This window comes from Dromaius novaehollandiae, chromosome 10, assembly GCF_036370855.1.
Source record: "Dromaius novaehollandiae isolate bDroNov1 chromosome 10, bDroNov1.hap1, whole genome shotgun sequence".
In the NCBI taxonomy this organism is placed as follows: domain Eukaryota; kingdom Metazoa; phylum Chordata; class Aves; order Casuariiformes; family Dromaiidae; genus Dromaius; species Dromaius novaehollandiae.
In genome coordinates this window covers 1,982,056-1,996,456 of record NC_088107.1, presented here as the reverse complement: position 1 = coordinate 1,996,456, position 14,401 = coordinate 1,982,056, and the positions used below count along the sequence as shown (strand labels likewise).

At 62.9% G+C, this 14,401-nt stretch overlaps 1 protein-coding gene across 1 annotated transcript; it reads left to right on the top strand.

Annotated features, from left to right (window-relative positions):
* On the top strand, nt 1–4,201 carry SKOR1 (SKI family transcriptional corepressor 1). The gene is made up of 8 exons (XM_064517712.1): nt 1–1,974; nt 2,054–2,150; nt 2,657–2,764; nt 2,868–2,951; nt 3,170–3,244; nt 3,329–3,403; nt 3,798–3,863; nt 3,965–4,201. The coding sequence occupies exons 1-8, from the start codon at nt 1–3 to the stop codon at nt 4,060–4,062; spliced, it is 2,577 nt and encodes an 858-aa protein (XP_064373782.1). The 3' UTR covers nt 4,063–4,201.
* Nucleotides 4,202–14,401: the final 10,200 nt, after the last annotated feature.

Below are 14,401 nucleotides of genomic sequence, written 5' to 3'. Positions count from 1 at the left end.
ATGGAGGCGATCGCCAGTCAGATGGGAAATGGGAGAGATGCAAGCTCCTCCCCGAATTCAAAGCAAGAGCTGCAGCCGTACCAGGGCTCCAATACCCTCAAGCCCAACCAAGTGGGTGAGACCTCCCTGTACGGAGTGCCCATCGTGTCCCTAGTCATCGACGGGCAGGAGCGGCTGTGCCTGGCGCAGATCTCCAACACGCTGCTCAAGAACTACAGCTACAATGAGATCCACAACCGGCGCGTGGCCCTGGGCATCACCTGCGTGCAGTGCACGCCGGTGCAGCTGGAGATCCTGCGGCGCGCCGGGGCCATGCCCATCTCCTCCCGCCGCTGCGGCATGATCACCAAGCGGGAGGCGGAGCGGCTCTGCAAGTCCTTCCTGGGCGAGCACAAGCCGCCCAAGCTGCCCGAGAACTTCGCCTTCGACGTGGTGCACGAGTGCGCCTGGGGCTCGCGGGGCAGCTTCATCCCGGCGCGCTACAACAGCTCCCGCGCCAAGTGCATCAAGTGCAGCTACTGCAGCATGTACTTCTCGCCCAACAAGTTCATCTTCCACTCGCACCGCACGCCGGACTCCAAGTACACGCAGCCCGACGCCGCCAACTTCAACTCGTGGCGCCGCCACCTCAAGCTCAGCGACAAGACGGCCACGGAGGAGCTCTCGCACGCCTGGGAGGATGTCAAGGCCATGTTCAACGGCGGCACCCGCAAGCGGACCTTCTCGCTGCAAGGCGCCGCCGCCGGCGGCAGCTCGCCCGCCGCCAAGGCCGCGCTGCACCCGCCGCCGCCCGCCGCCGCCGAGCTGGCCCCGGCGCACAAGAGCCTGCGCTGCAGCGCGCAGGAGCCCGCGGGCGAGCGCGGCGGGCTGGGCCTGCCCGCGGCGCACGGCGGGGCGGCGGCGGCGGCGCACGGCGGGGCGGGCGCGGTGCGCAGCTACCCGGTGATCCCGGTGCCCAGCAAGGGCTTCGGCGTGCTGCAGAAGCTGCCGCCGCCGCTCTTCCCGCACCCCTACGGCTTCCCGGCCGCCGCCTTCGGACTGTGCCCCAAGAAGCAGGAGGAGGCGCTGGGCGGCGCGGGCGGCGGCGAGCCCGGCAAGGGCGGCGCGCTGCCGTCGGGCATGTTCTGGGGGCCGCCGCCGCCGCACCCGCACCAGCCGGCGCAGCCGCCGCCGCAGCCCGGCGCCGCCAAGGACGGCGGCGTCTACCCGCCCTTCCCCATGTTCTGGCCGGCCGCCGGCAGCCTGCCCGTGCCGCCCTACCCGGCGCAGAGCCAGGCCAAGGCGGCCGCCACGGCCGTGGTGGTGGCGGCGGCGGCGGCGGCGGCGGCGGCGGCGGCCGAGCCGCCGGGGCTGGCGGGGCGCCACGGCGAGCTGGAGGGCTCGGAGCCGTCGGGCAGCGGGCGGAGCAGCGCGACGCCGCAGGAGGGCTCGGGCGCCGACGGCGAGCGCTGCCCCAGCGCGCTGTCGCGGGCGGCCGCCGAGGAGGAGCGCTCGGGCGACGAGGCGCTGCTGGGGCCGCTGCCGCTGCCCAGGAAGGGCAGCTACCTCTCGGCCTTCCGGCCCGTGGTGAAGGACGCGGAGAGCATCGCCAAGCTGTACGGCACCCGCGAGGCCTACGGCGGCGGCGGCGGCGCCCGCGGGCCCGGCTACCTCTCCCCGGACTTCCTCAGCGAGGGCAGCTCCAGCTACCGCTCGCTCTCCCCCGGCGGCGACACGGCCGAGGAGCCCGAGGTGGACGTCGAGTCCAACCGCTTCCCCGAGGACGACGACGAGGACGCCGCCGCCGCCGCCGCCCCCTCGGAGGAGCCGGAGCCGCCGCCGCCGCCCCAGCTGCTGCCCGCGGCCGACGAGCCGCCGCCGCTGCCCGCCGCCGCCGAAGGGCCCGAGGAGGCGGCGGGGGAGGCGGCGGGCGAGGAGGGCGGCCAGCCCCCCGACGGCAGCCCCGAGCGGAGCGGCAGCCGCGGCGCCTACGAGGTGCGGGCCCGGGCGGGGGGGCCGGGGGGGGGGGCCGGTGAGGGGGGGGGCCGCCGCCCGCTCACTCGCTGTTTTGCAGGTGTTCGCGCAGGACAGGGCCGAGCACCCGCCGCCGCTGAAGACCGCCGCCTCCCTCGGAGCCTCGGCCGCCTTCCTCTGCCACCCCGACGCCAAGGGTAAATCGCGGCCGGGGGCCCCCGCGGCGGCCGGGGGTCCCGGGCCGCAGCTGGGAGGGGGGGGGCGATCGGGGCGGGGGGAAGCCGGTGCGGATCGGGGGCCGGGCCGCGAGCGCCGCGTCCGCAGGCCGCTCGGCCGCGGGGGGGGCGCCCAGGCCGCCGCTTTCGTTTTGGGGGCATTTTGGGCGAAAAGCGATGCAAACGGTTTCTGGCGGGGGGAGGGCGCGGGGCGGCCCCCGCCGCGGCCGTCGGGGGGGCCGGGGCAGCGGGCCGGGAGCCCCGGGCGGGGAAGGTGCCCCCGGCCTGGGCCGGGCCCGGCGAGCGCGGGGACCGCGCGGCACCTCGGGGCAAAGCTCCTGCCGACAAGCTACTTTCCAATAGCAAAGCGATTAGGATGTTCGCTAAGAAGGTTTTAACGAGGACTTTGTCCTTAATTATGTAATTAAGGATATATCAGGACCATACTTTCATTGCTTATGGTTGAAAATCGGTTTATTAACTTTAAGAGCAAGATAAAGAAGACAATCACTCGACAGCAGAGGATTTAGAGACCAGAAAATCCTATCAGGACCAAAGGAATGTCTCGCATCCGAGCCCTGTAAATACGGACAGAGGTAAGCGCCGCTCTGGGCTCTGCGCCGGGCCCGGCCGCTCCCCCGACGGCGCCGTGCGCGGCCCGCGGAGCCCCGCGGAGCGCTGAGCGCGCTCTGCCCGCAGGAGAGGACGGCCTCGGCCTCGGCCTCGGCCTCGACGGCGCGGGCACGCAGCTGGTGGAGAAGGACATCGAAAACCTCGCCCGAGGTGAGGCGGCGGCGCGGGGGGGGGGTGCCCGGCCCGACGGGGGGGGGGCGGGCGGGGGGGGGCCGCGGCCTCTGCGCGCGGCTCGAGGTATTTATGTTTTCCGCAGGAGTGATTAACGCCTGTGATTAACGTAGTGTAATGCGATTAGCGCCGCGCTGAGCCGCCTCCATATGGAAAAGTGCGGGCTCCCCTCAACCCCGCGATGTATTTTTAAACAGACGAGTTGCAAAAACTGGTCCTGGAGCAAATGGAGCTGCGGAAGAAGCTGGAGCGGGACTTCCAGAGCCTGAAAGGTACCGGCGCCCGGCGGCAGCGCTTAGCCCCGCGCAGCCCCGCTTAGCCCCGCGCAGCGCCGCGCTCACCCCTCTGCCCCGCAGATAACTTCCAGGACCAGATGAAGCGGGAGCTGGCGTACCGCGAGGAGATGGTGCAGCAGCTGCAGATCGTCCGAGGTGAGGACACCGCCGCGGCGACCCGCCAATTACCGCTGCGCTTTTTTCTTGTTTTTTTTTTCTTTTTTTTTTGTCCTCCTTTTTATTTTACTCAATATCCTTTTGTGCACTCTGATTAGCCTCGGAATTGCGAGCCGCCTCGCAAACGGCTGCGAGGCATCATTACGCGGCAGCGAATGAACCTTCCTATCGCAGCAATTTCCACGGTGCCTAAATTAAAAATCGAGGCGTAAAATTACCTGGGAAGTAATGCCCGGGTTTGCGCCAATCCCGCCCGCAGCCCGCTGCTCCCCGGCGCTGCAAACGAGCGCGCCGCCGTCCCGCCGCGCACCGCCCCGGCCCCCCCGCCGTCGGGGCCCCCCCGGCGCGGTGTGATGCCTTTCCCCCATCGCAGATACGCTGTGCAACGAGCTGGACCAGGAGAGGAAGGCGCGCTACGCCATCCAGCAGAAGTTGAAAGGTACCGGGGGGGGGGGGCAGCCGTCCGGGGGGGAGACAACCCCTGCAGCGCGGCCGGGGGGGCCTGGGGGGGCCGGGGGTGACGGCTCCGTCGCTTTGCAGAGGCCCACGACGCGCTGCACCACTTCTCCTGCAAAATGCTGACCCCGCGGCACTGCACGGGGAACTGCTCCTTCAAGCCGCCGCTGCTGCCCCAGTGACCCCCCCGGCCCCCAAGCCAGGCGCCCCGCGGCCGCGGGCGGAGCCCACACAAGCCATTTCCACGAGGAGACGTTGTACATAGAGGACTCGGAGCTCGGCCTTCCTCGGACTGGCAATACGGCGGGGAGCGGCCCCGGGGCGGCGGGGGGGCCGGCGGCCCCCGCGGCCCGGGGCGCCCCGCTCCGCGTCTTCCCCTCCCTCCCTGTGTGTCCGCTTCTTCAACCCTCGTCCAGACTGGAAACAAAAGTGGCTATGTGCAATGGATATAAATGTACTGTGATTCTCTTGGTACAGTATTTGTTGGATTTTTATTTATTTATGATGTATATTTATTTTCCCCCCTCGGGCCCCCTCCTCCCTCACCACCCCCTTGTAAATTTATGGATGTAACAGCACTTTAACGGGCGATTCGCGACTCCGGAGACAGAGAAAACAAAACGCTCGCCCGCTTTGGGGAGAGAAACCTCTGTACGTGATTTTTGTTCTTTAATAAAAGCCGACTTTAAGAAGCCGCCTGCTCCGTGGGGCTGTCGCGGGAGGGGGGCGGGGGGGGCCCCCTCCGCGCCCGGCAGGGCCGGGTCTCGCCGTGCCCCGCACCCGCGGGGGCCCCTGGCGCGCTGGGCGCGGGCGGAGCCGCCGTCGGGGCGCGCAGCCGTCGGGGCCCCGGCGCGGGCGCGGAGCCGGCTCGGGGCCTCGGGAGCCGCCCGCTCCCCTGCGAAGTTCCCCGCTCCTCCGCCTCCGCCGCGCCGCAGCCGGGAGCTCATTAATGCCCATTTATATGCTCGTTTCACACATGAAAGTATTACATTAATGAGCTCCGAGAGCGGGTTTGGAGGTGGCTCGCACACCTATTACCCCGAAATACCTGTTTTCATCCCGGGATTAACCCAGCACGACACCTCGGCGGGCCACCCCGGCGGCAGCGAGCCGAGGGGCCGCGGGAGGGCGGGGGGGGGAGGGGGCGCACCGCGGTCCGGCAGCGCGGCGGGGCTGCGGGTGCCGCTGGGGACCGGGAACGGGGCCGGGGCCGGGATGCTCCATGCCCCGCCGATCCTGCGGGGCTGCGGGTGCCGCTGGGGACCGGGATGCTCCGTGCCCCGCCGGTGCTGCGGGTGCCGCTGGGGCCGGGACCGGGGCCGGGATGCTCCGTGCCCCGCCGGTCCTGCGGGGCTGCGGGTGCCGCTGGGGACCGGGATGCTCCGTGCCCCGCCGGTCCTGCGGGTGCCGCTGGGGACCGCGACCGGGGCCGGGATGCTCCTCGCACCGCGGGTCCTGCAGCGCTGCGGGCTGCAGCCCGGTACCGGGACCGCGATGCTCCTGCATCCCGGCGGTGCTGCAGCGCGGGGGGGCCGGGCTGCTCTTGCCCGCGGGTGCTGCAGCGCGGGGGGGCCGGGAGCGGGAGCGGGCCCGGGGGGGGCCCGGGGGGCTGCGGTTCCCCTGCCCCGGCGCCGCGGGTGAGCGCAGCCCCCCGGAGCTGCGCGGCGGGCAGCGCCTCCCGGCCGTCCCCGGCGCCTCGGGCCGCAGCGGCGGGCGCAGGTTCCGCGGCCTCGGCCGCCACCGCGCGGACACGGGCGGCGCTGCAGCCGCGCGGGAGCAGCGAGCGGAGGCGGCCGCGCTGCGGCCCCGGTCCGGCCCCGGCCCCGGCCCCGGCCCCGGCCCCTCGGGAGCGCGCCCGGCCGTCGAGCAGCTCCGGGAGGCGCAGCGCAGTCCGCAGCGCGGCGCGGGCGGCCCGGCAGCAGCCGAGGCTTCTCCCCGCTCCCCGGAGGAGCCGACAGCTCCTGGCGCTGAGGCCTTCCCGGGGGATGGAGGACAGGGGAGGGGGGTCCCGTCCCCCCCATCCCGTCCCCCCCATCCCGTCCCCCCAGTGCGGGAGCCTCATCCACCCGACGGTAACGTGCAGCCGCCGCTGAACCCCTGCGCCGTCCCCGGTGCCTCCTGTCTGCCGCCTCCTGCGAGCCCTGCTTGGGCCTGGTTTTGCCCAGGAACCTGATCTAGCTGCTCCTCCAGCGACCCAGCTCCGAACAGGGCCTGGGCTCGGGGTCTCCGGGGGTCTCCGCCAGCCTGAATCGCTCTGTCAGCCCATGACCCAAACCTGTGATTTCTGTCAGACCTTCAGGCAGGGCCGTCGTGCCGCTCAGCGTGGTTTTTCCTGCCGGGGGGGCCCGGCATTGGCAGCAGCTGTGCTGGATGCCGGGAGCAGGGATCTCCCACCACCTGAGCGAGGAGGCACCCAGGTCAGCTGAGCCGGAGCTGCGGTGGGTGGATGTGGCTTGTTGCACCGACTCATGGGCTGAAGGTTACAAAACCCTGGAGGTGACACCGGGACCGGCTCTCCGGGGCTTTTCTCCTCTCCTGGAGCCTCCGGTAGAGCTCTCGTGGGGGTTGCTGGGGGAGAGGCCTCCTTCCGCGGCGTGTGACCTGCGAGGGATGTTCACGCTGCGTCACCCAGAGCAGCAGCGGTGGAGCCGGGTCCCTGGAGCATCTCCCACGGGTGCAGGTCAGCCCGAGTCCCAGTGGGGCAGGGGTGGGGGGCTGAGACCTGGGAGAGGCTTATTGGGGTGAAATCGCTGTGCCCCTTGGCAGCTTGCAGGGAGCAGCCGCGTGTCTCTCCCCGGGTGGCTCCCTGGTGTTGTCACCAGCTCCTCGGGGGGGACGTGACGTGATGGCCCCGGTAGAGCTCGGCCTGGCCTCGTTGGACGGCTGTGCAGGGTGCTCACCTGGCAGAACCGCGCGCTCCGTCGCCGGAGGAGAGTCAGCTTTGCCGAGGGAGGAGAAGCACCACCGCGCTCCCACCTCCGATGTCACCCGGGTTTGCCGGGGCTGCCACCCATGGGTGACCCCGCCGCGGCCAGCGGCCGGGCAGCCCCCGCGCTCACCCGCTCGGGTGGACCGTGCAGGGCAGCCGCGCTCGCCAGCGTGGGTGCAAAAATGAACTATTACGTTGTATTAATATTTTCACACTACTTAGCTCTCATTAAAATGTACTTTGCTGAATTTAATATGCGACTTCAAATGACACAACGTATTAAGTGCTTAATATACTAGAAATTATGAAACTATTATAGTCTAAGTAATATGAAATAATTAGAGTGAATTAAACTTCACCAGCAGAATGAGGGAAAGGCTTCACTTTTTTTTTTCAGCCTAAAATAGTTGGATGCGGTAATAGTCCCTGAAAATAAACGGCCAGAGTTAGGATTTCTAAATAATTAAAACCGGAGAGAGCCTGGAGTGCCTGTAGTTGAGGCTGTGATGAATCCCGCGTTCGGGAAGCAGAAGGTCTTGCTGCAGCTGATGGAGTCGTTCTTTCAGGCCGGTGGCAGAGCAGCTCCGGAGCTGCTCACCAGCCCTCCCGTCTTGCCGCGGCTCCTTCCCATATGCTATTTTCCCTGGCGCACGAGGCTGTTTGGAGGCGAGCAGACGTGGTTGCTGCCAGGGACGGAGCAGTGTCTGTGCTGGGTCTCGCTGCCGGGTTACCTCCCAGCCCAAAGTCCCCTCCGCAGAGCAGCTCGCGTCTCAGAAGGGCTGCAAGCGCTCCGGAGACCCCAGGGTTAAAATCGCACCAGCTGGACGGGGCCTGGCCTCTCCTTTTGGGAAGCGCTCGCAGCCATCACAAATACTCGTGTTGGGATTTAGTCGCGGGAGCTTTTCTCGCAGGTGGGGCATCGCCCTGGAGCGCGGGCAGGCAGGTGGGCTGGTGGATGCTCTCCGGTGGAGACCAGCGGTCCCAAAGCCCCCGAAACATGAGCTGTCAGGTCTAGGCTTAAACCGAGCCAGGATTTTCCATGGTGGTATGAACGCGAGCATGGACCGCTCAGGGTTAGGAGCCCCGCAGCACGCGCTAGGTGCTTGGCACCGAAGGCACCAACACGGCATCTGGTCCCTCCGCGTGCCGCAGACCCCGCGACTTTGTCGTTGACCCAGTGCCGGCGGGACGGGCTGCCTGGCTGGAGCAGCCCCCGGCCAGCATCCAGCCCCGCTGTGGCGGGCGCCAGGAGATGGCGTTCCCACCGCTTCCCTGAGCCGCTTCCTCCAGCCCGGAGCCGCTCTTGGCGCGTGCGGCCGCTTTAGTCCTAACTAGGATTTGTCTGGTTTTGAACCGAGATTCCAGGCAGACTCTCAGAATTCCTCCTTGGGGAAGCGGTTTAAGCCAAGGTGGGGGGCACGGGCTGGGCGGCCGCGGCGGGGGGAAGCCGGGCGGACGCGGTGGCCCATGGCTCCTGCGGAGGAGGACGGTGCGGCAGGAAAGCCGTGCAGTCCATCCCGGAGCAGCAGCTGCGGTGGCGGGAGAGGAGAGGGGAGCAAGCAGGGCAGCGGGACCCTGCTCCGGGCAGGTCTTGGGGCGATGCTGAGCCATCGGTGACCACAGCTGTGCCTGGGCAATAGTCTCCCTGGGGTCTTGGGGGAAGGAAGCGAGGGCTGAACGGGTGCTAGTCCTCCTCCGAGCCGTGCTGGGGACTGTTGGGCCGGCCGGCAGGAACATTAGAGATAATTTAAGATGCTCTTTCCCTAAGTGAGAACAGACTCTTCTTTAGTAAATCCATTAGGCTCTCACCAGATTTACAGAGCGGTATCAAATAAATAGTGCTGTACTCACTCAGGTGAACCCTGGGAAGGCTAACACTCAAGTGAAAAGTGAAGAAAACAGCCCTTAATTTGCCTCCTTGATGAGGATTATTTAGGTTCTACCAACTGTATCATCAAAAGACACCTTTGCTTGGAAAGTCTAACCATTAAGTACAAAGAACTTGCCAGCAAGCACCTAAAAAGTGTTAACTTTTGTAAGGCGCTCTGATTTCAAGATACTATTTGCTGTTGGTGACAGGGAGGAAAAATAATTGCCGAATCCATCTTCTTGCAAACGGGCAGGCTTCGTTTGGGGCGAGCGTTTCGTACTTTGTGGAAGGTGTGTTTGTCAGATTCATTCGACTTCAAATGTGCTCTTTCAAAGCTGCGTTGTTGCTGGAGTCAGGATTAGCTGAGACGATGGGCCCACTGGGTGCTGTGCAGAGAGGGAGAGAAAACATGTTTTTCAAAGAATTTGTAGGCCAAAGGTGGGTCTAGAAACCACATAGCATCCTCGAGAAATTCCTGTTGGGAGGGACCTTTTGGGGGGCTCTAGTCCAATCGCTGCTCAAAGTAAGGCCAGCTACATCAGAGGGTCAAGGCCTCGTGCTATCAAGACTTGAATATCTCTGGAAGCTCCATCTTTCTCCCGTTTCTGTGCTTGACCCCCCCTCATGGTTAAAAAGTGTTTCTAGTATCTAGCTGGAATTTCATGTGTTCCCCATTGCCTCTCTCTGCTCCTTTGAGAAGAGTCCGGCTCCGTCCCCTCTACACCCTCCCATCTGGGAGATGCAGGCAGTGGTAAGACCTCCCCTTTGCCTTCTCTTCTCCGGGCTGGAGACACCCAGGTCCCTCAGCATCTCTTCGTTCATCACGTGCTCCAGCCCCCAAACATCTCGGCCCAGCAAGATCTGGGGGTGCTTTTCTGCAAAGCTGCTCTCTAGCCAGCCACCCCCAGCCCGTACTGGTGCGTGGGGTTATCCCACCCTGGGGCAGGGCTTGGCATCCGCCTTGGCTGCACGTCACGAAGTTCCCCTCAGCGCGTATCTCCAGCCTGCCCAGGTCTTTCTTCGTGGCTGTCCTGCCCTCCAGGACGACTGCTCCTCCCAATCTGGGGTCATCTGCCAGCTTGCTAGGAGCGTGCTCTGTCCCATCCGCCAGGTCCTTAATAAAGACAGTGTGATCCCGAGAGACGGTGCTAGTAACCGGCTGCCAGTTGGACTTTGTACCAGTGAACGCAACGCTTCGAGCCTGGCAGTCTGGCCAATTTTCCGCCCACGTTGCACTCCATCTATCCAGCCCGTATCTTGCCAGTTTGGCTATTAGGATGCCAGGGGTGGCCATGCCAAAAGCCTTGCTAAAGTCAAGGTAAATAAAATCCATTGCTTTCCCCTTTTCTGCCGAGCCAGCCCCCTCCCGACAGGGTGATCAGCTTGGTCGGGCGTGATTTGCGCCTGGAAACCCTGCGCGGGCTGTTTCCAGTCTCCACCTTCGTCTGCTTGGAGATAGCTTCCAGCGGGCTTTGCTCCGTCACCTTCCCGGGGCTCCGGGCAGGCTCGCCGTGCGGTGGTCCCCTGGATCCTCCTCGCCCAGCCTGAAGATGGATGTGATATTTGCTTTTTTCCGGTCACCAGGGTGGCCGTGACCATTTGAAGATGATAGAGAGCGGCCGCACAACACGACGACGTTGTCCGGGTCCTTTAGCAGGCTTGGGTGCAGTCCAGCTGGCACCACGGGCATCTGCACGTCCACTTGGCTTAGGTGGGGCTGAGAAGTGCAGTTTTGACAGAAAGGCACCGGGATCTTTGACGCGAGCTGCCTCAGCTTCTCTTTGACGAGCTCCAAGGCCCTTTCTGAGGGCAAAATCCTGGCTGCTTCAGGGTCTGGCTGGTGGGATGGCCTTCTGGCTCGCTGCAAGGGGCCAAGGAGAACATGTGCGCCTCGTGCTTGTCCGGATGGAAGCTCGTCCTGCCGTCGTCTTCACTGCTTTGCGTAGATCGATTTAGTTTCATTTGTGCAATGACCTGCACGGCCGATCTTCTTTGGCTTTGAATATGTTGGGAACAGGTTTGAACACGACTGCAGTAAGCTGCAGTGACCTGACCGGCATGTCCGCATGCGAGTGAGTGTGGGTGTAATTAAACTGATGCAGATTTGGGTGCAAACGAGACTTTCGGCATTGCCCGGATCAGAGAACGGCGTATGGAAGGGTGGCTCTGCCGCGCTTACAAAATCACTTATTTACGTCCCTGTTACAAAGTGAACTCTGTGGTTTTCTTGGAAACTTAAAACACGTTTTCCTTTTTCAAGCAGAAAATGGTTTCCTTTGATCTCCTTTCTGGCTCCTAATGAAGCCGTCGGACGTGCCGCCCGCGTTGCGCCCGCTGCCCTCGCCGTGCCCCGCTGCCCGGCCGTTTCGGGGGCCCGCGGATCGCGTGAGCCGCCTCCGCAGAGCACTTCGCACCTCGTGACACCGTCCCCGCTTCCAAGCGCGCTGCAAGCACCGGGGGCCCCGCGCCGAGGCCGGGCTTCCCTTGAAGTCCGTGAGAGCTGATGCACATCCAAAGGCGTGATGTGACACTAACAAATTAATTCTCGCTATTCGGCCGTGCAGGAATTAAGCCGCTGTTACGGCCGTGCGGGGGGATGAGCGGGGAGGGGAGGGAGGCCCGTGCTGCACAGCGTGGGGGGGTGACGGGTGGCCGGTGGGTTTGTCCCCGTGAACCTGTCCCAAACTGCCACCATAGGGAGGATGCGGGGGGGGGGGTCCCGCAGAGGCTCCTGCCCCCGTGGCGAGTCCCCTCGAGCGAGGATGGGAGCAACTCCGGGAGCCTTTGCTGCTCCCCCCCCGCTCCCCCGGCGCTGGAATGAAGAGCCGCCTTCGGCTGCTGGGCCCATTCATGTCACCGTTCCCGAGCACTGTGCCGGCGAGGGAGGCTGCCAAGTATAGCACGTTTTAATTTGGTCTTTTCCCATGCATTCCTGGATTTACGGCTCGGTTTAGTCTGGTTCCTGCTTGCGACGTAGACGTAAAGCCCCTCCGGAGGGTCGCGCCACGCCGTGAGCGTTGTGGGTTCCCTGGGGAAAACTGATGTGCTGTTCCCTGGAAAGCATCCACCTGAGGAGGGATTTCGTATTGGGTTTTGCAGAAATCTGAGCTTTGAAAGCTGGCAAATAGATTTGTCCATCCAGCGATTGCATGTAGCAGGCTTCTGCCTGAACCCAGACGATGTTGTTTTGTATCCTCTGCATGCCTTTAAATGCCTCGCTGTTAGGTAGTATGGATTTGGGAATATTAATAATGTGCAACATGAACAAAAGAAGGGGGGGAGCTTACAGAAAATGCGTTTTCAGTGATGCATGCATGAAGTTGAAAAGTATGTTTGCAGTCGCTTGCCATCTGTAGCGACTTGTCCAAAGCAAACATTACCCGTCAGTCCAGGTCTGGCTGCATAATTGCCATAAACCACTGCAAGGGCATCCAGACTAGCACAGGCCTGGAACTACTTCGAGGATTAGGTCTTACTCCCTTGAAAAATAAACCTTGGCAATAGCTCAGTTCTCCCTAATAAAAATTCCATTTTCACAGCTCTAATCAAGTTTTCCAGAGCTGGGGTCCAAATTAGAAACTGCATGCAGAATATCTGGCCCAGGAGAGCGAGATGGAGCGTTTCATTTAAAGAAGTGCCAGGCTGGAAATTTCCAAAGTTCTCTGTGGTTCACCTACAGCAAAACCGGAGACCGCGTCTTAGCAAAGCGTTCCTGCCGCTGCAAAGCTGCCCCGCGCCCGGCTCCGGCCGCCCGCTCGAGCGCGAGCATCTCCTCGGGGCGTCGCTCCCAGAAGCGCAGTCTCTCCTCGCAGGGCTGCAGGTACTTCTGGAGTGGTTTTTTGGGCGGCCTTTAGCGGTTTTGGAGCTGGGGAAAGCGCCCGAGCCGCAGCCGTGTGCTCTGCCTCGGCGGGAGGGAGCCCCCGAGCCGCGGTGCCCCTTCCCAGGGGGTTGTGTGCACTGAACGCTGTTTTTACGGAGTTGTAAAGCACTAAGTGTTATAAGAGATCTATCTGCTCATCGAGTGACTGGCAGAAGCCATTTTATATGTTTTTTACCATTGTTTTTCCAGTCTTAGATTCATCTGCCCATCCCTAGCTTTCAGTGCAACTTTTTTTTCTGTTAACGTGATAAACGCTTATCTCACAATATTTCAAAAACAATGACTCTGTTAGTGTCTGGAGGAGGGATGATCCAGTTTAACTTATCCGTGGGATAAATGTCTGCTTGTTCCGTTAAGCAGTGCACAGGCTTCAAGCAACGCGTGTTTGTTTTTTAAATGCAGATGCCGAAGTGCTCCACGCAGCACGGAGCGTAGCCGAACTTGGCCATTAGTAAATGACAGGCTGGTTCGCAGGAGCAGCGGGGAAACCACAGCCACAGTTCAGCCTTGTCTCAGGCTGGCAGGGCTAAAAGATGCACAGAAACATAAAACCCTGGGCGAGATCGTTGCTTAAATGCTCACGCAGGCTCCTAATTGTGGAAGCATGTTGAATTACATGATACAACGCAAAGTTATATAACACCTTTTATGAAACTCCTGGCAATAAAACAATGCATAAAAATAACAGATGTGGCAAATCACAGCCACGTTCTGCAACCTTCCCGCAGCTCAGCTCGGTGAAAACAACGGAGTTGGTTTAAACTGGGCTTTGTGGTTTCTGTTTTTGTCTTCTAATGTCCATGGGCAAAGAAATAGTTGAAAGAGGAGCGAAAAGGCTGAAAGTGCGAGCAATGCCAGGGCAGTGCAGCGAAGGGCGCAGAGGGGCAGGGGTCGAGCCCTGCTCGTGTGTCCCCTGGAGCGAGCAGGGAGCAGACAGGCCTTGCGGTCGGTGTCGGCGGTTGGGGCTCGGTGCATTTTGCAGACGAATAACCAAAGCAGCACAGGGGCAGCAGGGATGGGGCTGGGGCCCATCTACCGCCTTGCGCCGTGAGCAAAGCTGTGGGTGCAGCCGGGTGGGCTGCACAGCCCCGGCCCGGTGCGCCGGGGACCGTCCTCCCTCGGGGAGGGATAGGGCTCTCTTCTGCGGGAGACCCCGGGCACCGTCCAGGCAGTTTTTTTTCCCCCAGCGAGGGCCAGTTTGCTTGTTTGCCGTGGTACCCGGCGTCCGGAGCGGCTCGGGTGCCCAGAGCTGGAGCAGGGCTCCAAGCTGTGGGGCAGCGCCGTATCACTGCTGTGCACGCAAGGAGCAATTGGCTATTGCTGCTTTCTGCCTTTTTTCTTTTTTTCAATCCTCTTTCTGCTTGCTGGCCATTAGCCTTTCGTAGGGTGGATTTTCCCTAGCTGCCCTGTGCCGGGTGGGGGATCTGGTGAGCGAAAAACCAGGTTGTGTCCCCGGCTGGCGTGCAGCTCCATCACCGACGCGACTGGCTCTGCGCTAACCGTGCCGCCGAGAGCAGGGTTTGGCCTCCGTCGTGCCCCGCTAGTGCAGAATTTGCTGCTCGCGAGAGCCCCAATGTCGTCTCCGAGGGAGGTGGCCAAGAGGAGCTCGTTATTTCGTGCTATAGTTTTGAAGAATTTTTGTTCCTAGATGGAGGAAAGCTGCAGGACATCCTCAATGAAAAAATGGGAAAATAGTATTAATAGCCTATTTTTATTAGTACAAAAGAAAAAAACCCTGCAGTTAGACTTGCAACGAGGACATTCCACCTGAAGGAGAGAATTGCTGTTTCGGGAGGGTGTGCTGGGCGCAGGCAGCAAACCGAAAGGACCTTGTGTGACTCG